At 50.7% G+C, this 24451-nt stretch overlaps 1 protein-coding gene across 1 annotated transcript in view; it reads right to left on the reverse strand.

The window, feature by feature from the left end:
* Rin3 (Ras and Rab interactor 3) overlaps positions 1-24451 on the reverse strand; it is a 117818-nt gene that overhangs the window by 23824 nt on the left and 69543 nt on the right. The window contains exons 4-6 of the mRNA XM_021244817.2: positions 15923-15995; positions 10140-10231; positions 985-2475 (exon numbers count right to left, since the gene is read on the reverse strand). Of these exons, the coding sequence (XP_021100476.1) occupies positions 985-2475; positions 10140-10231; positions 15923-15995 (1656 nt within the window). The remainder of the gene's footprint in view (positions 1-984; positions 2476-10139; positions 10232-15922; positions 15996-24451) is intronic.

Raw genomic sequence — 24451 nt, forward strand, 5'->3', positions numbered from 1 at the left:
AACCCTGTGCAGATGCACATGGCAGCCAGGGAGGCAGCTGCTGGCCTCTGACCTCAGCCCCACCACCCAGCCCCACACCCACAGCGCCCATCAATCCTGTGGCCTGACAGTCTCCTCTCCTTGTGAAGACAACATTTGTTGCTCTTTTTGCAAGAAACACAATGAACTGACTATGTTGCAGAGTCCCACGTGTCCCTCCTTGTCCCCAGCACTAACCTTTACTTACTGGAGATGGGAAGAGAGAGCTGGGGGACCCCGAGAAAGTGCCACTTGGGGGGCGTGGAGAGGGACTGTTACTAACTAGGTAGTCCATCAGCAGTTCCATGTTTTAACAACAGCTTTAGCCACGGAAGTGTGATTTGTGCGTGCATGTGTGCATGTGGTACCAGGGCTTGAACTAAGCGGTACTCTACCACTGGTCTACACACCGCCATACCTTTTTATTTTTTATCTTGAGACAGAGTCTCGATAAGTTGCCCAGGCTGGCCTTGAACTTGAGATCCTCTTGCCTTAGCCTCCTGAGTAACTGGGATTACAGGCATGCATCACCATGTCTGGCTATTTTACATATTTATGCAGGTGTGCAGTTGTTTGCAGTGTACAATATAGATCTCACTATGAATCACAAACTCAAAAAAGTTTGCTAGTTATTGGGTTAGAGGCGGGCATGGTGGGAATGCTGGGGGCTGCTTGAGAGAGGAGTTAGAGCAGTGAGCTGGCTTAGGGTGGCTGCCTAGGAAAGGATTTGGGTTCATGTGATGTACTGGGGAACAGAAGGAAGGAATAGAGAAGTGGAGTGCAGCAAGGATGGGCGTAGGGGGATGGGGCTAGCCTTCGTGCCCCCTGGTAGGAAGCGATGGCTGTGGGGTGTTGAGGATGGGAGAGCAGTGAGGGTGGGGCACCAACTGTGTCACCCATAGGGGCTCCTAAGTCTATGCCCCTCACTCTTCCCTCCCTCTCATCCCCACCCTGGCAGGTACTGACCGAGCTCCTCCTCTGTGCGCAGGGCAGGGTCCACCAGGGCCTTGAGTTCGGTGCTCTGCAGCAGGTAGCTCTTGAGCTGGGTCATCATGGTGCGGATCTCCTGCAGCATTTCTGTGCTGGAGGTCTGGCGTGCCATCATCTCCAGGCTGTACACCTTGTAGTCCTGCACCAGGCTGCCAAAGTACGAGCCCTTATCCTGCGCCAGCTCCACCACCTTCTTGTACAGCTTGCGGTTGTTGGAGAGGAAGGCGTGGAAGACATTGGTAAAGTTGGCAAAGCTCAGCCGGTGGCGTGCCTTGTCCAAGATCATCGATGGCTTCTTTTTCACATTGGGGCTGCTGAAATCCAGCTCCTCCTCTGCACTGCTGGTTGAGTAGGAGTCCTGGTCCATGGCGGAGGAGGGCACTCCCAGGCTCTCCGAGAGGGAGGCCAGGGAGCCCTTGAAGTCTGGAGAGCTCTGGGCACAGGTGCTGGGCTGGGCGTGGAGGTGTGGAGTCCCAGCCTGGAGGGCAGCGGCCTGGCCTTCTCTGGGTGCACCAGGTGTGGGTTTCTCAGAGGTTACCTCCTTTGTGGGGGGCTTGGCACTCTCCGGGGGACTTGAGAGGAGGGAAGGCATTTGTGGGGAGATCCGTTTTTTCCTTGGGGGCGGGACTGGGGGTTGCCTGGTCTTCCTGGGAGGGTCTGGCGTGCTGCCTAGATCACTGGCTTTGGCCTCTGCTTCCTGGCCTTGCTCTGAGGTCCTCTGAGGACTGTCCCCAGGGCTTCTCGAGGCCCCCTGTGGAGGCAGGGTGAGCAGAGTCGCCCTGGAAAGGCCTGGCTGGTCCCCTTCAGCCACCATCCCCGCTCTCTGGTCTTCCAGGGACAGCTTCTCAGAGATGCGTCGCCTGGGAGGCACGGCCGGAAGGCTCTTCTTTGTGGGCATTGGAGGGCCAGCGCTCGCTTGCAAGGGGCTGGGGGCCGTCTGCGGCTTCATCTCTTGCTCCCTGAAGGCGCCCAGGCCTGCAGTGGGGTGTGGGAGCCTCTCGCAGGCTGTCATGGGTGGCTGGTTTGGATGGTCTGTGGGGCCTGGGACATGGGGTGGGAGGTGGGGGGCCGAGACTGGGGGGCTGCTGGGCAGGGGACAAGCAGGAGCAGGGAGCACAGGGGCCCGGGCTGGGGAGGGCGCTGGGGGCAGGGGCGGCGGGCGGCGGGGGGCCCACCTGGAGGCGGGTGAGGTAGCAGCGTCGGAGGTGGCAGGCTCAGGGCGGGAGAGGCAGCTGCCGGGCGGCCACAGGTCAGCGGGCAGGGCGCCTCCACAGGCCTCGATGACAATAGGGTTCACAAACCACAGGCGCTCGCTTCCTACCGACAGCTCGATTTCGCAGGAACAGTTTTCGTCATGGGCGGTGGACCCGAGGCTGGAAGTCACAGGGCCCCCAGGGGCTGGGTCTTTCGGGGGCTCGGGTGGGCGGCCACGTCCTCGTGGGGAGTTCAGTGAGGAGTCCCAGAAGCCTGTGGAAAGCAGAGTGGGAGGGCGGTCAGTCCTCAGGGTGGGCAGTGTGGGCAGCGTGGGCGGCCTGGGAGGCCGCTCGGAGCCTTTGTTTCACTGTACAGAGTTGTTTTCCCCTCTCGGGCTCCTAAGCCTCTCCCACCACTTCCTGCCTCCCTCGGAGGGGAAGCCCCAGGCCCTCCTCCCCAACAGCTAGGTGGGGCTGCTCAGGAACATGACAGGCTCAGCTTCAGTTTTGTCCCTCAGTGTGACAGCCCACCATGGAGGGCACCAGGGACCCAGAGTGGGGTGACAGCGACTGTGTTGAGTCAAATGAGCATCAGGAGGCACGTGCAGGGGAGGCATGGCAGGGACAGAGGGGACGGGAGGCCTGGAGGCCCTGTGGCTGCCCAGCCAGGTGCTCAGGCCAGGTTGCCTGACTCTTCTGGGCCTCAGTTTAGTCATCTCGAAAATAAGGTCGAACTGGTACCCACATCAGAGGGGTCAGAGGAGGAACACTATTGTATCGAGGAAGGGGCTTTGACCTCTTTTGGCCACTGCAGTTGTTACCTGCAGGAAAGAAAAACCTATGGTCTGTGGCCAGCGGGGTTGGACCCGACTGTCACCTCAGGAGTGCCTGTCCACTGCAAACTGACCCGACTTTGGTGGGTCCTGATGTTTGTGTCCACCACTGACAGCTACCGACCACGTCTCATGACTCAGTCAGTGGCTGTAGCCACCAAGGCAGGCTTGGTTCAGGAATTCTTGACCTCTGGGTACCACACCCCATCAAGCAACCATGAATCTCAGGACCCAGCTCCCAAAAAGCCGCAGGGACATGACATCATGGGAATAATCTCAGCAGACCCACAGCCACTTGAGCAGGTCCTATTCACCCCGCTAAGTTGAGGACTGGAAAGGAGATGAACCAGGCAGAGCAGACTTCCTCATGAGTGGTGGGGTCAGCCTCCTCCCCGGAGGGCGGGGGGTCTCAGCAGCAAGTAACAGCAGGAACATTGGGAAAGTTTCGGCCAGGTGCCAGCCCGTGGATCACCGGCTCCACCTGGACTACCTCACTGTTCCAGGATCCTCGGCCTTGTCCTCATCTTGCAGAAATGAGACCCAGAGATATGGAAGCCTTCACCTGAGGTCACAGAGTTAATGAGTGGGGGAGCTGGGGTTGGAACAGGGTCACGCTTGTCCTAAAGCCCCTACCTTCAACCACCATGTGGTGTGGCTTCCTTCTGAGGGACTCGTGACACTTCCCATCCCGGCGGTGGCTTGACCCCGAGTGGGGATGTGGTAAGAGAACAACAGGCTCTTGATGTTGAAACAAAGGAAGTTTCACAGGATGGTGGGGGGCAGCAGAGTGTGCCGGCTTTAAGAGAGGGGCAATCTCAAGGATATGGGCAGTGGCCTCCTTGTTGGCCAGGGGTCACAAACCCACAGAAGGAAGGTAAGTGGGGTGCAATCCCAAGACAGAAAGTTGGCTGTGACTCACCCAGCTGTATGCACCCCTTACCAGGAAGGAGAGTGGCGTTCACCATTCACCCAGCCCTGGGCAGAGATCCTGTGCCTGGAAGCCAGCTGAGAAGGCCCAGCTGTGACCACAATAACAAGACAAAGCTTTGTGTGTCTCTCTCCAACATGCGAAGCTCCACACACAACACAGTTACTGGACATGGTGTGTCCACAGCAAGGTCTCCCATGAGCTACTCTTTGTGACAGATCGGGTCCCTGGCTTTGCTTTCTTGGGCAGCTACTGACTCCTCCGTGACCAACTCACTCTCTTGGCTGCCTTGCACCGAGCACATGGATGCTCTGGCCATGGAGTGAGTAGTGGAAGTGCTGCGTCCACACCTCTGTAAGTGCAAGATTTCCTAGCAAGGATCCTCACCCCTAGGTTCCAACGAGACTCTTCTTTTGTGTGGAGGTGGAAGTTGTGGAGTTGATGATGTCCAGAACTGTCCACTAGAGCTTAGAAACTCCCATTACTGTTTCCTGGATTATTCAAGGCCTATGGGCTCTGACCGTGAATATCTTTTTCTGGAATCACCTACTGACTCTTCACCCCACTCTGTTGGTTGCTCTCTTCTTCCTGTGCTGTTCTACTTTTACATCCAGGCAAAAGCTCTTCCTATTGCTTGGAATTTTTTCCAACGTGTCTGCCTGCAAGCACTTACTCATCCTTCAAGACTTGGGTCGCACATTACCTATTTGGTACAGGTTTTCTGATGCATCCGGGCCTCACCTCTGCTCCTCCATGCCCCCCAGCTCTGGTGCACACCCTCACTCTAGTGACCAGCATTGGGACTGCAATGCTCTGCTGTTGTCTGACTTCCCTACCAGGCTCTGCCCTTCCAGAAGGCAGCACCAATGGCTCCTCCGTCTGCGGGTCTCTAGATCCCAAGACAGTGCTTGGTACAGAGAAGGAGTCTAGCGCCAGCCCCAAGGGGATTCGCTCACCCAGAGTGGAGCCAGGGCTCTAGGGGAGGGGAAGCAGGCAAGGGCGCGGCTCCTACTGCAAGCTGGGTGTGGTCTGAGGAGGAGGCAACAGGAGTCCGAGGAGCTCCGTCAGTGAATGCACTGCGTCTGGATGGCTGCCCCAGGACAGCAGGGCCAGTCAGTCAGGTGCAGAGGGAGCAACTTTTCACCACTTGGATTGCACCAGGAGCAGAGCAGACACTGGGCTTCAGGGAAATGGGCTCAGGGCCCAGGATGCTGCTGCCCTCCCGAGACAGGCCAGGTGGCAGGACACAGGCCCAGGCCAATGCTGCTCTGAAGGGAGGGGAAGGTGCACTGCGTCTGGGTCCCTGTTAGGGAACCATAGTGGTAGTCAGGGCTGTATGCTAAAAAAAAAAGAAAAGAAAAAAAAGGAAGCAGATAACTTTCTCTGCAGTCTGCAGAGGACCAAGGCTAGAGAAGCAGAACACAGTGTCATGCAATCCTAGTGGCTGGCAAGGCTGTGGGTACCAGTGCCCATGGCACCATGCCAAGACTTGTCTCAGCTGATAAGGTTCCCGTAAAGAAGGGCCTGTCCCTGTTAGGTGTGGTGGCTGGAGGCTAAGACAGAGGGTCTCGAGTTTGACCCCAGTTTGGGCAAGTTAGTGACTTAGGCCCTGTGTCAAAATAAAAAACGGGCAGGGGATATAGCTCAGTGTGAAGGCCCTGGGTTTAATCCTCACCCCCCCCCCCAGCACCACGCACATAAAAAAGAAGCAGGAGGAAGAGGAGAGGAAGGGGGAGGAGGAGAAGGAGGAGGAAGAAGAGGGCATGTACCCTTGCTGCCTCTGTGCAGCAAAGCACTCCAGATGCCATGGCAACAGCTCAAAAGTCCAGTCACTTCCGGGAATGCATATTTCTGAGATATCTCAAAGATGGGCTATTGGACAGTCATGTTTCAGTGAATCTTTAATAACTAGAAAAATTCTCATTGTATGATGTAAAGGAGAAAGCAAGCCACATGCAGGCTTGGAACAGCTATACAACATATGCTTTTCTTCAACATATTTAAAAAATATTACACGTATACATACTGCAGACGTGTTTGAGGAGCACTGCCAACAACCCTTATTCTCTAAGTTCCTTTTGCACTTAGAATCAACTGCATGAAAGATCAGTGCTGAATACTCCTCGTGTTAGCCTTGTGGTCCCAAGTAACGTGCCCTCCTTGGAGTCCAAGATTACACCTTACATAGCCTGCACTGTGGGGTGCGGGCTTGTCCCTGTCTAGATTTGAAGTTGCTCACTCCCGCTCAGGAACCGACATTCCAAGACATCCCACGGTGCTGAGCTGCCAGCGAGCAGCTCTGTTTCAGCCATATCATTCCTGTCTAAACAGCAGGGTTCATTCCACTCATAAAAAAAAAAAAATATGAGCAGAGTGCCAGAGAAATAAAGTTGCTGGCACTAAGGATAAGAAACACATAGTTCTCAAAAACATATTATAACTGCAAGGTTTCCAGGGGGGATGAAAATCCAGTACATCTTTACCTTTAACCAAGCACTCCTTGACTCTTGGTGTGAGGGGGAAAAAAACTGAAAGCCACAAGCATATTCCAGCAAAATAAAACCAAAAGGCAAGAGACAAACTGTATTTCTGCAGCAGCTGAGGGGTTATGCATGGTTTTAATCCTCCTCCTTTTCTGATCTTGTCAGTTAAAAAGCAGACATACTCAATCTACTGGGCCTTTATAAAAGAAAAAAGAAAGAAAGAAAGAAAACCAGAAGCACACGCAGGGGACAATGCAGAGGGAAGGGTTCACTGTCCTCCCTATCCCAACTCCAAATCCAGGCTCCCTTGGGATGTGGGGACCATGTTGTTTTCCACTGGACGCAGGCGTAGGGAAGAAAGAGCTGAGGAATGAGAAGGGGTGAGCAAAACTGGCTGAGGGTCAGGTGGCAGTGGGTACAGACAAAGAGCACTGAGTTCAAACTCAGAAAGTCCCAAGTGTGAATGCAGCTTCTGTTATGTCCTCGTGCAGAAAGCCCTTCCTTTACTTGATTCCCTTCTCTCCAACAACTACTGAAATATCATTCACATAATTCACCCATTGAAAAATACCCCAGTGGTTTTTAGTATATTCACGGAGTTGTGCAACTGTCATGACAATCAATTCTTTGGGGGCTTTCAAATCACCCCCAAAGAACCATATCCATTAGCAAAGAACCCTAGGCCCATCCCCTGGCAATTGTTAACATCCCTTCTGTCTCGGGCTGCCTATTCTGAATGCTTCACACAGATGGAAGCAGACTGTGCCTTTAGGTCTGGCTTCTTCCTCCGAGCATCACGCTTCCCAGGTTCATCTGTGTGGAAATGAGGTGTCAGGGCTTCACATCTGCTTCTAGCAGAGTAAGATCTTTAGACTCCATGAGTTTCCATGGCCTCACAGTAAAATCGGTTTTGTGCAGATAAATGAAACAGTGTCTGTGTGCACCTCTGTCAACGCATTTGCCTCCTACTGTCCTTTTGGTTTTCCTGGTAATGCTGACAATGCCAGAGGAACATCTGCCAGGGATACTTCTCCACTTTGCATCACCAGACTGGCGAGTGCTCATCCAGATTCTCCCTGGTGAACCAAAGTGGAGAGTAGGGGCCAGGTGGCGCTGGGCTGAGTCAGGGTCAGGCACCAGAGCGGGCGAGGGGCTGGCATGTGCAAGGCCGAGGGAACCTTCCAACTGCACTTCCCAGAGATTCCCCAGCATCCTTTCCTTCTTTTTATCCATGTAGTTTGAGTGGGTTTGGGTTCCCTGCCAAGAGAGTACCCTGGTTGGAGTAATGATGTGTAGGGCACAATGGGTGGGGAGCCCAGGCCTCTGGAAGATGCCACCCTTTTCATATTTTTCATTACTCCTGCAGGTGAGGCTCATGCCTGCATGGGCCAGGGCAGGGGCAGCCCTCTGGCCCCCCGAAAGGGTTTGCTTCTTCAGCCTGAGTCTCCATCCATTTAGAGATGGACTGGAAAGTCAGTCTTTCCTGGGTTCCAGGGAAAAACGAATCTGGTGTCCCTGGCTCTGTGTCCTTGACACTTGAGGACATCAGGTCTGAAGAGAACACTCCAGTTCCTATGCTGCAGCATACTCAGGGGGCACATAAGTTCCTTTCTCGAGGGAGCGAGTGCCAGACAGGTGAGTATGAACAGCCCTTGGTTTCCCACATGGCCTGACCCTTCTCCACGACCACACTGAACCTGAGGCTGAGCCCCGCATGGTGCAGTTCTGCTATTCCAGACAGGAATGTGAGTCCCCCAAGAGAGCCTGCTTGTTTCACACCCAGCGTGCTCCTAGGTCGTGGGGCAGTCAGGCTCCTCCAGTGACAGGAAACTGCAGGGAGCCCTGGGCAGGGACTGCCAGGGGAACCTGCCTGAGCCCCACTCGGGGTAAGGGGAGCAGCAACTAACCCTGATGGAGGCCTTGCATCTCTGCTGTCCAACTGACTTGGCCTTCAAAGTAGCCACTGCTGCAAAAACAACGGGGAAGGACATGAGGTATCACCACAGGGCAAGGGAGAGGCAGATGCCTCAGTGCAAATCCCAGCTTTATTCCTTTCTGTCGGAGGTACTTGGAACAAGGTTCTTAGCTTTTCTGTCTCACAAATATATATTCTGTCTTTAGAATATGCAAGGATTACATAAACCAGTGCTCTGCAGTGGTCAAAAGGCATCAACCATGTCATCTGAGACCCCAGGAAGTGTGTGGACTGTGCAAATGATAAAACTGTCACCTGTCCCACATCTAAGCTCCTGGGAGGCTAAATGTCCAGCAGTTACAATATCGGGTGTGGGGAGGGCTGGTGCGTGACGTTCAGTGCTTATCCTCAATGTCAACCGAGGTTTATAAACTTAGTACATTAGCCTAGCAGACTCTGGTTAAAGACTTCAGTGAGACTTGGTAGGTGCTGGGGCTAAACAGCCAGGGTTCAAATCCCAGCTCTGGCACAGACTGTGACACTGGACATGTTGCAGTCCTGTGCTTCTTCTGCCATACGATGTGGATTATAATGATAGTTCCTACATTACAGGGTTAAGCCTGGGATGAGTCAACACAGCTAAAGAGGTTAAGACACAGTTGATGTTCATTGAGTGTCAACTCCCAGGGCCCGAACCCTGCTCTCCTTCCTGCCCATGACCTCTGGTTGCCTTCAGCATCTCCTGCACTGCTGTCCAGAAGCCCCTCTGAGCTCTGAGTATGGGGAGCAGCCTGGCCTGGGAGCCAAGAGGGCGTTCCTGGCCCCAGGTCTGCCCCTGACTTCCCCCATGTCCTGGCTCTGCTCCTCAGCCATCGCCTCTTCGACTCACCACCGTGCTACAGGCATGTGCTCAGCCACAGGTGTCGAGGTGTCTTAAAGATTTAGGAACGACCTACTTTGTTCATAAACATGGCCCAGGCACTGAGGCTCTGGGGACTGAAGCCTGCAGAGGCTGCTGAAGCAGATGCCCTCCCGCCGCCCATAGTAAATTTTCTGTTCCCCAACATACGGACAGAGGCAATTAGCCAGTTCCTCTAGCCATGGGCTTGGAGATCTTGGTTTCCCCAGGGCCAGGACTGTGAGGCTCTAGTCCTAGCTCAGCACTGGCCCATTCCAACCCTGTACAGTGTGCACTGTGGCCCAAGTGCGGGAAGAGCCCAAGACGCCTGAGCTCTGCTTAGGATTCTTCGGAGGGCTCAGGATCAGAAGTGGCTGGTCCCTCTTCTTGCTCCTTTTCCCCTCTGCTCCAAGTCCTTCAAAAGCTCCAAGGCGTCAGGAGGGGGATGAGCTTAGGGTCAGTTGGTGGACGGGGGCAAGCCAAGGGGGAGAGGGGCCAGCTCCAATCATGATCACGTCCACGCTGCTTTTCCCTCTGACGTGGATTGGCTGGGAACAGGCCGGGGCAGGCAGATGCTGGGCTGACTCTGACCACCACTCAAAAGGGCCCTGGTGCTGGCCCAGCTTCTCCCAGAGTCACGGCCTCATATGTTCAGCCTCTCTGGCCCCGAGCCAGCCACCTCCTTGTGACAAAGAGGCTGTGCATCAGGGACTCCTGGGCAGCTGTCTGGAAAGCAGTGAATCTCCCTGCTATGGTGCTCAGCAGCCTGGGCTGGGAGCAGTTCCTCCCACAGCTGTGGGGACCAAGGATCCACTTGGTCTCAGCCCAAGGGCCCCTCCCTCTGCCCTTGGGTTCCGTCTGCTCCTGCAGGGAGGACTTACCTAGGCCCAGGTTGGAGATGGTCTCGAGGTCTGTGAAGCTGCTGGCCTCGAGGATGGCCTGGGGCAGCCGAAGTGTGAAGGGCAGCAGGTCTCTGCAAAGACAGGAGGGGTCACAGGTCAGGTCTGGGGAGGGGTCTGAGGTGCCCCTTCCCCAGTCTGTGCACCCAAACCTGCCGCCGATAAGAGAGAGCCCCGTGTCCCATGGCTGCTGGGGTGTGCTGAGCCCTGGCAATGTTCCTGGAGTCGAGGACAGGGTGGAGGCTGAGGGACCTTCCAGGCAGATCCAGGGGCGCAGAGACGGGGGAGAGCCCAGGAGTGGGGCAGGGTCTCACTTCTCCCTGCTCTTCCTGGCCCGCTGGGCCCAGGCCTCCTCCAGGGTGCTGTTCAGGGTAAAGCAAGTGATCCATCCTTCGTGCCCTCTGACACCCGCCATCTGAATGGGGACCTGCTCAGGGCTCCCTCCGGAGATCCCCAGAAGCAGTTCAGACCAGTGGGGGGAACTGAGGTCCAGAGAAGGGAAGGGACATGTCCAGGCTGCACGCTGGGTCTGGGGCAGAGTGAGTGGTCCAGGCATTCAAGGCCTGCTGAGGCCCCTTCCAATCACTCTGTCCCCTGAGCAATCTGGGACTCAATGATAGGACCGAGGGGACCATGACAGTGGCATCCATAGGAGGCAGCTGCTGTGGTGCCCAGCTCCACCTCCCGATTCATGCCCTGTCTGCCCACAGCTCCATTCCAAGCACCGAAATCCCATCCATCTCGGTGTCATCACTCTTCTCCCTGTCTCTTCCTCTCCCTGTTCCCCGGGCTGGGCACCCTGGTGACTCTTGGCAGGGGTGGGGCATTGTTGCATGTGCCCAGCGCCAGCAGTGTGTGCAGTTCACACCGTGGAGACTCAGAGTATTTGCTAAGTGGACCCATCCCGACAGAACTAAAGCAGAGAGACCGCGGAGATCCCCAGCACCGGTGCACCTGCCCAAGGGACGGGCTTTTATGAGGGAAGGACGAGCAGGATGGGAGTGGGGCTGTGCCACAAGATTCTGGACCCTTCAAGGTTTTGAAGTTCCGGGCTGTGGCCTTGGCTCCTCTACTGTCACATGGGTTGGGCTGCCAGCTGACCTTTGGTTACCTGTGTGATTCTCCTGGGACTCCGAGGCCACCTGAGCCCTCCATTCTGGGCAGACTCTCAGTGCTTCCCTCCGACCTCAGACCCAGCTTTTCCACCACTGCCACATCGCTTATTTTGAGGGATGGCAAAATTCATCCCTGAGTTGCCTCAGTTTACCTGGGTGTCTGTCTGGCCTGTGGCCAGGGTTTCCTATGGGTTCCTGTCCCCAGCAAAGTGTCTATTACAATAGCCAGCAGGGGTGACTCATCTCACCTGCTGCACACCCCTGGAGCCCCCTTGTCACTGGGTCCTAGAGGAACTGGTGGCAGCACCCACATCTACTGAGATTCTCCCCAGCTCTTCCCCTATGACCTGGTGCTCCAGAGTTTCAACTGTCTCTGCTTCCCCATGCAGCCTCCAGTTGTGTACTCTACCCATGGGCCACCACTAGTTTGTTGAGCATCTACTGTAGGGGAGGCACTTTACAGGCCTTCCATCAAATCATGGAATTATTATATCACAGCAACCCTACAGGAAGACATTAACACCTTTTTTCCAGTTGACACAGAGGCTCAGAAAGGCAAAGAGACTTGCTCAAGACCATCCGCCAAGATGAGACCTTCAATCAGGAAACCAGGGTCATAAAATACTAATTTTTTTTAAGAGAAAAGGAACTACCATTTATTGAACTTCATCAGTCGGGCACCAAGAGCTTTACCTATGCAACTCCATCTAATCTTTACAATGACCCTATGATGTTGGCACTACCATCATCTCCATTTTTTAAAATGTTAGATTTTTAAAAGGCATATTGGATTTGTTTGTGTGTGTGGTGCTACAGATGGAATCCACAAGCTAGGCAAGTGCTCTACCATGGAGCTACATACATCCCAGCCCTAGAGCTTTTTAATTAGAAAAGAACTATGTACTCACTATAACAGAGTTAATATTGAAGTGTTTAAAAGAAAATGTGCAGGTCACCTCCCCTTCAGAGAGTCCCACGGTTACACTCTAGGAGGCAAGTGGCCTCTCTGACCCCTTTCTGTGCACTAAGGCACATGGGCACACACATGCCACTTACGAAAACAGTGTTTGTCGTGTGCATTGCTCTGCAGGCTGCTTTCTTCACGTGATAGTCAGCTGTGCCCAGAGAACACTTCACAAGTCCATGCATACTGCCCTCTTTCCTTTCTGGGCCACAAAGCATTCCACGTGGTGACTGTCATCTTTTTCTCTTCTCTCTCTCTCTCTCTCTCTCCCTCTCTCCCTCCCCCTTTCTTTCTTTCTCTTGTGGTACTGGAGGTTGAGCCCAAGGTTTTCACACTGAGCTACATCCTCAGCCCTTATTATGTTCATTTTGAAACAGGGGTTTGTTATGTCAGCAGCTTGCCAGGCTGGGCTCAAACTTGTTTTTCTTCTTCTGATGGATATCTAAGCCCTTCTTTCCTTCCTCTCTTCTCTCTCTTTCTCTACTTCTCTCTCTTTTCCTTCCTTCCCTCCCTCCATCCTTTGCCTCACCCTCTCCTTCCCTCCCTCCCTTCCTTGCTAATATCTACAGAGCTCACTCAGTGCTTTTTATAGGTGAGCTTTCTAAATGTTCTTGGCAGCTCCATGGAATAGGTATTTTCCCTAAACACATTTCAGAGCTGAGCAAACTGAGGCCCAGAGAGACTTTGTGACTTGCTCCATCCCCCAGCTTGTAAGTGATAATGCCTAACTTGAATGTAGGCCTACTGCTTCAGGGTTATGCTCTTAATCCCTGGACTCCAATCATTTTCAGCAAACAACAACAACAACAACAACACCAACAACAAACAAAACTATTTCCAAATTGCCACTGCACTGAATAATGCTGCAAAGAACAAGTTTATCACATCACTCTTATTAATATTTCCGTGGGGTAGATTCCCACATGTGAACATGTTGAGCCACAGGGATATACATTTTAAGAAATAACAGAATTGGCCAAACTGACCCTCTTCCCCAAACTTGTGTCAGTTTACACACTGATGAAAATCATCCCAAGCTGATAGACCTGCTTGCTCTTCCTGATTCTGACAACCAAACACCCCACTCTTCCCATCTCAGCCTCAGGGGGTCTTATACCTTCAGCTCAGTGATAAAGTTGGGGTTCAGGTGGCCACTCAGTCTGCCTGAGTAACCCTTAGCAGGGTAGGAAGATGGGGAAGACAGGAAAAATGGGATGAAATGTATGGCTTATTCACACCCTAATGACAAGCCTGGGGGTCTCCAGGAAGGCCTTCTAGATAGGGTCCTGGGGTGGCGGCAGCCACCGGAACACTCACTGCACACCAAACACTGAAAGGAAGTGGACAGTTTTGAGTGACTCCATTGCTTCTCCAACACCAGTCCCTACTCTGCAGACTGCTTAGATCAGAATCCCCTGGGGTAGCAGTTTAAAATGCAGATTCCTGTATCCAAGCCCAAGGGCTCTCAGTGTCAGATCCAGTCAGGGAGCAACACATACACACACATACACGCCCCTAAAAGTTTAACAACACAAGACTTACTCCAACTCCGTAAGACACACTCTGTGTTCTAGTAAAGTTTACTTTTTCATTAAAAAAAAAAAAAAGAGCCAGTCATGATCCATTAAACTGATTTTATGACCCCCTGGGAGGAAGCTGTTTCCAACACCAAAAACCCTTTCTCCAATTCTCCAGACACCAACTGGGCATTCACCAGTTCGATTCAGTTCTGATGCTAATTACCTGGAGCTGGCGTCAGACTCCACACAGTTCAGAGCTCTGTACCGCAGGACCACACCACTGTGCCAGTTCCAAGCTTCCGGCCATCGGCACTCCTGAGCAACCAGCTATAAACAGGTGCTCCCAGGTACAGTGATCAGAGCTTTCTTCAGCAGTGAATAGGACCAGGGAGCAGCCCTCTCCTCTGGGCAAGGAGGGTGGTGGCTGAGTCATAACGCTGGGTGTATCCTAAGGGGGGCAGGCCCCGGGGCACCTCCCTTCCTTCCACATTCTGGGCAGTGACGCCCACTTTGAGGCTACTGACCCCCATGCCCAGACTCGTGCTGAATCCTGGCAAGGGCCTTAGCAGAGTGGCCGGTACCAGGGACGTGCTCAAGAAATGATCAGCCACAGTCATCCTCCTGTGCCCAGGTTAAAAGCCCCAGCACCTCCCAGTCTCCCCCAACCCCATTCTCCTGTCTGCAGTGGCTGCCTGAACCCCACTTGGCTGGCACGTAGGTTCTGGATGGCTGCAGTGGCCCCTGCTCTCCCTTCCTGCAATCCCCTTGCTGCTATGGCCACATGGCTCTGCTAAGGGCCATCTGGCTCTCAGCACCTGTGAAGGGAAGTCCCTGCAGCTCCAGCCACAGAGCTTGAGGCCTTCCAGCCATCTTATCCTTCTCATATCCTGAGGCCCGGCATGCCAGGCCTTTGCCCCTGCAGTCTTCCCTGGCTAGAATTCTCTTCCTGTAGCCTTTGCTGGTCCCCTGCCTCCCTCTTCCATCAGGAGGGCCTCGTGGCTCCCTATATGGAGGGAGAGGCTGTCGGGGAGCAGCATGCATCCTGTTGGCCATGGTCTTAGTACAGTGTGCTCTGTGCAGGAGCAGCCGGGGCTCGGGCGTCAGAACACTGGGTTCCTATTCAGCTCAGCCTGGTCATTTCTGGGGTGCCTGCTTGGTGCCAGGTGCTCTGCTGAGCCCCTTACAGAGATCTCTGGCACAATGCTAAGCTGGGAGTTCCTAGTCTGGTGAGGTATTGCTATAGTAGGGGTTGGAAAGCACACTGTGGGCAGTGCCAGGCACACAGCCTGATGCCCAGTCAGTGGGGCTTGTCATGGGCATCCCTGTCTGCCAGCACATCCCGGCCCACATTCCTTCATCAGCATACTACTGCCCAGTCTCTGCAGGGTCTGCTCTGAGGGAGGCAGCCTGGACCCTCAGGCTCATCTTGGCACAGGGAGCCTCGCAATGCCTGAGCCCTCCAAGGGCGGCAGCTGTTGGCATCAACTCATCTTCAGCACACCATAACTGACCATTGGGCCCAGGGGTCCCAGAGGATGGGGGTGAAGGTTGTAAGCCGAGCTTGGCTTCAGTAGAGGCAGTTTGGAATCACGGACCCAGTACATCCTGCTTGACCTTTGATCTTGACAAGAGTTTAAGCCTTTTGCTATGGCACCAAAAGGTATCTTTAAATTTTTGTTGACCCAAAACCAGTCTGAATGAATGGAGCAGTATGGTGTGGTTACCAGGTGCCTGTGCCACCCAGCAGCTGCTTAATAAGCACAAGTTCCTGCCCAAGAAGAAGGGGCACTAGCCTTTCTTGCTGCCCCTACAGGAAGTTCTGCCATGTGGCTGGGCCAGGCTCACCTAGGATGCTGTCCTTGATGTGGTAACACAGAGAGCTGGGAGTGCATCATTGAGCCAGGGGGGCAAAGGTGGGTGAGGGAGGGGCTCTTACCAGCCAGTCCAAGCAAGCATCCGATTACCAGGGCAAAGCCAAGCGACTCTCTCTGCATCCTCTAGGCTGCACCCTTTCCTCGAGGACTCCTTTTTGACCTCCATCCACCCCCATATGCACCCACATTTGCCCCAGACATCTATGGCAGCAGGTGGGCATTGTTCTGCCTGTCCTGTAACACAGGCATGGGAAGACCTTCCTCATGACCCCTGTACGGCTGGTCTACTCACCTACTGACACAGTAGAATGCGATCAGTTTGAAGATGTCCTCAAATACAAGAACCGAGCCTTCCAGGTACAATACTGGGGAGAGACAGAAAGGCCCAGGGTGAGTATCCTCCAAAGACGGGGAGGGAGGGAGGCGGTTCCCCCGAAGGCTGAAGGGGTGGTGTGTGTCTTCCATGTTCAGTGTGGGTCCTGGTTTTGCCAACAGTGTTCACTCACGTGACCCTATATATGCCAGCTGCCACCTGGACCTTGGGTAGTGAAAAATGGAGTTTGAAAGTATTCAGGGGATTACCCATTATAGCTGGTGTTAACTCATATATACTTGTCACTTTTGGTAAAATAAGGCAGAAGAGTTTAGATCCTAAGAACAGAATTAAGCATTCACTTGAGCAGCTGTGGGGAGCCAACATGCTTTACTAATATATACTAAGCACTGGTCTCAACAGCTAACATGATGTTTAAAAAACTTACATTCATCTATGTATAGCAAAGAGGTCATAGTTTCCCAATAGGTTAGACACAAAATTTAAAAACAGAATTTCAAGAAAAATACTAACTAGAGTACAATGCAAGAAGTATTTGGAGAATGCCTACAAATGACCTAAGTCTGAGAAACTCCAGGCCATGGTATGTGGTGGGGACAGGTAGAGGTGGCCTAGGGTAGCCCAGCGCCACCTTGTGCCTGCATTTGGTGCATCACCAGTCCCCTGCACAAGGGGCAGCGCAGATAGTGGCTGAGGAAAGCTGGGGCCAAACGACTTCCATAGCAGTAAGAGGCAGAGAGGATGCTTGTCTGCAAAATGGGATAAGGAAGGCCTTTCTCGGGGATCCCTCTAGTAGGATTAGCAGTAAGGCACGCTTTAAAAAGCCCAGCCCAGCTTCCTGGGCCTACCCCACAATTAGCAGCTCTCCACGCCATCAAGACATGGGCTGAGCATCCCAGGACACAGACATTGCTTCCCCTCCCCCTGTGTTTCCTGCCGTCCCTTTCTGAACCAGCAATGTCACCTGGTTAGACTTATTTTCCCTGAGTCTCTTGCTGCATCAGATTGCACATGAACAAACAAACGAACAACCCCAGGTCTTATAGCCCAGGGTCTAGCACAGTTCTACATAGAAAGGACCAATCATTTTTTTAAAAAAAAATGTTTTTATTTTTTATTTTACTGGTACGTGTTTGCAGTTCATGCAGTTTGCAGTCATCTCGGGGAGTGGTCACATGTACAAACCACAGCTTTAAAAAGAATCCCTTTCCCCTTCCCTTCCTTTCTCCTCCCTCCTTCCTCCTCCAATTGCTCTACTCCATTTTTCATTCTTGTTGCTATTATTACTCTTAGCTCATGTTATGGCATATGATGTTTATATTAATTGAGGTTATGAGGTTTCTGTACGTGGCACATCTTTGTTCTACTCACTTCCCCTTCCTGTCTTTCTCATCCCCTCATGGTTTTTCCCTTGGACCACTTCTTCCCTCTTGCAAGAGACTTCCTAATCCCCTCCTATCCCTTCTTTATTATTGTCTTTGTACTTTGCCTCACTCAAATGAGAGATACCATATCGTATTTAGCTTGTGTGTCTGGTTTCTTTCACTTCACATTATATTTTCCAGGTGCATCCATTTTCCTACACATCTCAAATCTGTCATTCTTTATAGCAAGCGGCGTAGTATTCCTTTATATATAGATACCACATTTCCTTCATCCAATCATCTGTGGAGGGGTATACAGGCTGATTCCAGGATTTAGCTATTATGAAACGTACTGCTGTAAACTTTGGTATGTACGTATCGCTGTACTATGACGACTGAAGCTCTTTGGGGAAGATACCTAGCAGGGGGATCACTGGGTCATGCAGAATTTCTGATTTCAGTTCTTTCAGAAGTCTCCAGACTGATTTCCATAATGGTTGTACTAGTTTGCATTCCCACTAGCAGTTAAGTCACCACAGCCTCGCCAGCATTTGTTATTGTTCAATTTCCTAATGATTGCCATTCTTTCTGGAGTAAGATGGAGTCTTAGCATTGCTTTAATTTGCATTTCTCTACTGGCCAGAGATGCTGAGCATTTTTTCGTAATATTTTTTGATCGTTTCTATTTCTTCCTCTGTGAGGTGTCTGTTTATCTTGTCCATCTCTTGTGTGGACCTTTAATTTTAAGTGGTTTAATTTTTTTGAGTATTTTGTATATTCTAGATATTAGTCCTCTGAGGAGCAGTTGGCAAGAAAATTTTCCCATCCTTTGGGTTGTCTCTTCACTCTACTGGTTGATTCTTTGGCTGTACAGAAGCTTTTTAGGCTGATATAATCCCATTTATTGATTCTTACTGTTATTTCTTGTGCCATCGAGGTTTTGTTTCGAAAATCCTTTCCTACACCTATGTCTTCAAGTGTTTTACCTATTTTACCTATTGTACTATTTCTGCGTTAACATTTAGATCTTTGATCCATTTTTATTTCAATTTAGTATACGGCGAGAGAAAAGGGTCCAGTTTCAACCTTCTGTACACAGATACCCAGTTTTCCAGCATTACTTGTCGAATAGCTGTCCTTCCTCCAGCATATGCTTTTGGTCCCTTTGTCAAAGACCAAACAGCTGAATGTGTCTGGGGAAATTTCTGTATCCTCAATTCTGTTCTTTTGATGCACATATCTGTTTTTGTTCCAGTATCATGCCATTTTTTAAAATCACTATTACTTTGTAGTATAGTTCGAAGTCGGGTATTGCTATGCCTCCTGCTTTGCTCTGGTTACCCAAAATTGCTTTTGCTATTCTGGGTCTCTTCTGGCTCCATATGAATTTTAGGATTTTCTCTAGTTCTGTCAAGTATGCTGTTGGTATTTTGATTGGAACTGCACTGGATCTGTGTAACAGCCAATCACCTTTCTACAGTGGCAACTATGGGTTTTCAGCATCACAAGCTATGGGTTAGGCTCATGCTTGTTTCTTTTCAATCAGACCTCTTCTCTCCAACCCCAGCCCCCTGCCACTCACCTCTGTCATCCTGACTGTACAAAGGCACCCTCCACATCAAAGCCACGCCTGAAGGAACACCTGCATGTGGGGTTTTTTTGGGGGGGCTTTGTGCATCTTTAGGTCTTCCTCAACACCTGGCACAGTGCATGGCACACTGTCAGGGAAATCAATAAATGTTTGCAAATGTCTGCTAGGGGTGGGAGACATCCTGATGGGTTGAGGCCTTGAGGGCACCTGGGCATGGATTTAGACCTCCCAACATGTGGCTTATGGGCCTTTCCTCCAGGGGTCAAAAGGGACACTTTGAACTTACACAGGAATTCAGACAGCTCACCCTGAGGTGAATGCACACTGGTGAAAGATACACAGTCCTTTGCTCCCATGGGTGATGGGCATGGCTTCCTGGGCCCCTTGTGTCCTGTGCTATGCAGTCTGCTGGCTTGTATGTGGGCTCCTGGCCAATCCACCTGAGTGTGGACACATCTCCCCAAGGCCATTGCTTCACTTCTGTGCCTCAGTTTATGCAGCTCTAAAAGCAGCAGAAATAAAAGGCCTGCGTCTTGAGGGTGGGGTTGTGCTGCTCTTTCAACCCCTGTTGCTTCTGAAGGTGACCGTCTTTAGATGTCTGCAGATGTAATCAAATTGAAATCAAGTCATGCTGAACGAGGGTGACCCTACAGTCAATGACTGGTGTCCTTCCTATAAGAAGGCTGAATGAGGACAGGAGACAGAGAGCCACAGAGAGGGGAAGGGCATGTAAGGACAGAGGTGGAGGGTGGAGGGATGGGGCTACAGCCACAGAGCACCAAGGATGCCCAGCGACCACGGGAAGCCTGGAGAGGCCTGCAACAGATCTTCCCGCCCCACTGCACTTTGAGTTGATTTCTGGTCCCCAGAACTTCGAGAGAATAAATGTGTACTGTTTTAATCCGCCCAGTCTGTGGTCCTGAGTTGCGGGACCTTCCACTCAAGGGCAGTATTAACAGAGCACGACTGTAGCTTGAGGAAGAGCACGCTGAGCTGGGCTGCAGTGGAAGGACTTCCCAGCCTCAGGGGCCCGGTTCAGTTGCTCCAGAGGCCATGTCCTCTGCTGGGCCTTCTCCGCTGCCCTCCTCCCATCCTGCAGTCCCTGCCTCTCTCCAGTATGGCTCCTGCTGTGTCTCGGCACAGAGTCCCTCTCTCCTTCTCTGCCCTCAGGGCTCAGCTCCGGCCCCACTGTCACCCCAAGCCTCTGTTCCCCAAACTCTGATCTCTCCTTCCCAGAAGCCACATACAGGGTGGCATCCTGTCCAAAGCGCATACTCTTGCAGCCCGTGTGTCCACCTGGTGAGGGAGAAGCATGGCTCCTCAGATCACAGTGCTGGAAAGCGGCAGAGGCCCCGACGGCACGGGTCTCACTGTCCCCTCCCTCTCATGGAACCCAGCACTGAGCCTGCAGGGCGAGACCTGCAGAGGACAGCGGGGCAGAAGGAAGCACTGGCCAAGGCCAAGGACAGAGGACACTGGAGGCTGCTTAGGGCCTTAGGGGGTGTGGGGTGTGACAGCTGAAGGATATGGGGTTTTCTTTTTAATATGGAAAATTAGAATTTAGCATTTTAACCATTTCTAAGCATAGAGTTCAGTGGCATAAGTACATTCACACCATTATGCAACGTGACATTTCCTTTCTGGGGTGATGAAAATGTTCCTCAATTGACTGTGGTGATGGTTGCACAACTCTGTGAATACACTAAAACCCACTGAATTATGTGATTAATATTATATGATTATATAATTATAAGCACATTAAACAAATACACTGGAATCCTATTGCTATAAAAAAAAAAAACACACACATCACAACAGTGGACTGACTTTTACTTCTTGCATTGTTTCCCTGGGATTTGTATAACGCGTACACACAACTTCTGTACGCAGACTCAGTAAATGTTTCTCTCTAAAGCTGAGCGGTTCCCACTGTGCTCTCAGGAGGTGCTCACAGCCCTGCAGAGCGTGGTTGACAAGTCCCTACCCCATGCCGCCTGCTGCCAAGAGGACCGCATCACCTGGACCTCGCCAAGCTTCCTTCTGACAGAGGCTTAGGAGGTCAGTGCCCACTGCTCCCTCTGGCCACAGCCTGGGGCACAAAGCCTCCCAGCTGCCCTCCCAGCAGAGGTGCCAGCTCCGGGCGGCCATGTTTGACTTGTCAAATGTGTGACTTCCGGGGTCCCTCAGCAAAGGCCTCAACGGGACCATGCCAGCCTCCATCTAAACCCTGTCCAAGGTGAGAGACAGGCACCAGCCAGCAGAACCTGGCACACTCCAAGGTGATGACAGGTGACACAGACTTCGCCTCTGCTCTGTGACTCGCCATCAAAGCTGAGCCAGGGACACGGCCAGCCACGCTCCCACTGTCCCAGTATCAAAATGGAACATGCAAGGAAAACTGAAAGCTATTAGAACATTGTTTGGTTTTGTTTTTTAAATAAATTCTGTTTTGTCACTTAGTAATAAGATGATGCTGGGACTGGTGGTGCACATCTGTAATCTCAGCACTCTGAGAGGCTGAGGCAGGAGGATCGCAAGTTTGAGCCCAGCAATAAAAAATTTAAAAGAGGATAGAGCCGGAGCTCAGTGTAAGTAAGGGCCCTGGGTTTAATCCTCAGTCCCCTCACCCACCAAAGTAATACAAATGACCTGCAAAGGGCAGAGACTGTGTGCATTTTCCCTTCTTCCTCCACAGGCCCTCCAGCTCCCAGCATGCTGCTCGGCACATTGCTGGTTCTCAAATATTTATAGACTTACTTGTTTATTGATAGCGTGTTCTATTTTGAAATACTGAAATTTTCAGGAAGTTGCAAAGCAAAACAGGGAAGTCCTAGCACCCTTCTCCTGGACCCCTGATGGTGAGTAGCGTTGCACATAAGTAGAGCACAATGTCAGGACCAAGAAACTGATGGTGCAATCCTCTGAGCTATTCAGGCGGCGCCAGTTTTGTGTTTGTGTGTGTGTGTGTGTGTGTGTGTGTGTGTGTGTGTGTGTGTTTAGAACCAGGCAGCTTTATCACATTGGTGGCTTCATGTCGTCACCACCACAATCAAGACACCTTACGGTCCCCACCAGGAATCCTGATGATTCTGCTTTATGCCACATCCACCCCTCCTACCAGTTCTAAACCAGGTGACCACTCACCTGCTCCCCATCTCCATGACTGTTACTTCAGGGAGTCCACATGCAGTAGTCTCCTCCTATCTGAGGAGACAGTACGAAAACCTGTATGTTTTTTCCTATACATACATAACCATGATAAAGTTTTATCTATAAATTAAATACAATAAGAGACTAACAACAATAACTAATGATAGAACAATGATAAGAATATACGGTAATAAGATATGTGAATGTGCTCTTTCTCTCAAATTTTTTTTTGTGCTATATAGATCTTTGCTACCTCAGTACAAAATTTTCTTTCCTTGATAAATTGAGAGCTTTCACCTTTTTGCTTGAAACAGGGATAGAGAGCTTTTTAGAGCTTTCAATGATACAAACAGCCTACTCCAGCACAAGTGCCATAGGTTTGCCACCGCTTATTTTTTGGTACCGGGGATCGAGCTCAGGTCCTTGCGCTTGCGCAGCAGGCGGCGAAACCACTGAGCTAAATCCCCGGCCTAGGTTTGCCACCACTTTAAAGGAATCATTTATAGCTTCTCTTTGGCACATCGGAATCCCCAGCATCACTTCTCTTGCACTTTGGGGCCATCATTAAGTAGAATATTGAACTTTAGCATTGCAATTACATGTTAGTTAATCTGGAAACAGAGACGGCTACTAAGCCACTAACCGGTGAGGTGTACAGCATGAATATGCTGGGCAAAGGGACAATTCATATCCCTGGCAGGATGGAGCTGGACAGCATGAGATTGTGTTTAGTTACTACGCATAAGGCTGCTATTCAGAAGGATGTATAATTTAAAACTTATGCAATTGCTTATTCCTGGAAATTTCCATTTAATATTTTCAGACCACAGTGGTCTGCAGGTAATTGAAACAATAGAAAGCAAAATTGCAGATAAGTGGGGGCCACCGAACGTGGAAGCACAAGGTGTATGTTCTTTTGAGTTGAGCTTTTTTTTTTTTTCAGAGTAATTTCCCTGGGGTTTACCTAGCTTGTTGAGCAGTTCAATAGCTCATCCCTCTTTCTCGCTGAGCACTAACTAGTCCATGGTACTCATTTGTTTGTTTAGCCATTCACATGAAAGACACGTGGGTAGCCAGGGCCCAGTGTTCAGCTGCTATGCATTTAGCTGCTGTGGACACTTGTGCACAAATTTTTTAGGAAGTGTGTTTTTATTTCTGTGGGATATGTGGCTAACGGGGCACCTGCTGGGCCCTCTGGAAAGTCCAGCTTTGGTGTTCAGAGCATCTACCCCGTTCCCAGAGGGGCCGTACCATTTTACCTTCCACCAGAAGTGTGGGGATGAGCCACATCCTCCTGGCTCTCACAGCCTTCAGTGTTGTCCCTATTTTTTATGTCAGTCATTCTACAGGTGTATAGTGATATCGTGTGGTTTTAATGTGCATTTCTCTAGTGGATTATGATACTGAACATCATTTTAGGTGGTTATCTGCCATGTAAATATCCTCTGTGGTGAAATGTCTGTTCATATCTTTTGCTCATTTAATAACTGGATTGTTGTAAAATTTTTATTATTTCCTTTGTTTTTTTTTTGTGGTGTGAAGGATTGAACCTAAGGCTTTGTACATGCTAGATGGGTGTTCTATCACTGAGCTACACTCTGGTCCTAGTTTTTATTTTTAATACTAAATTTTTTTGTTTTGTAGTTACTCTGTTAAGATATAACTAATATACCATATATAAGTGTATGGTTAATATACCTATTTAGAGTGTGCAATTTAATGGCTTTTTATATGTGCATGGAATTGTATAATCATTAACAAAATCAATTTTAGAAACTTTCATCACCCTAAAAAGAAATGCTATACCTCTAAGCATGAAATTCCCATTCTTCCCTCTTGTTAGCTGCTAGCAAACTTTAATCTACTTTCTGTCCCTATGGATTTACTTACCCAGGTATTTCATATATCATATAATATATGATTCTTTGTGACTGCTTCCACTGTGTTCACCCATTCATCATTTGATGGGCACTTGGGTAGTCTCTATGTCTTAGCTACTATGGATGGTGCTACTGTGAACATTTGTGTACAAGTATTTGAGTGGACACAAGTTTTCATTTTTCTTGGTTATATATCTAGACATAGAATTAGTTGGTCATGTAGTAATTCTACATGTTTAAGAAACTGCCAAACTGTTTTCTAAAGTAGCAGCATCATTTTACATTCCCAATAGCTCTGTATGAAGCTTGTTATTGTCTGTCTATTTTTTAATCATAGCCATCCTAGTTGGTGTGAAATGGATCTTGTTGTGGTTTTACTTGAAATTCCCTAATTATAGTGAGGCTGAGAATTCTTTTCATGTTCTTATTGAATACACACACACACACACACAGACACACACACACACACACACATATATCTTTTGCAGAAATGTCAGTTCAG

This window comes from Heterocephalus glaber, unplaced genomic scaffold (genome assembly GCF_053883595.1).
Source record: "Heterocephalus glaber isolate CG9 unplaced genomic scaffold, H.glaber_assembly_v1.0 deba00001608, whole genome shotgun sequence".
NCBI lineage: Eukaryota > Metazoa > Chordata > Mammalia > Rodentia > Bathyergidae > Heterocephalus > Heterocephalus glaber.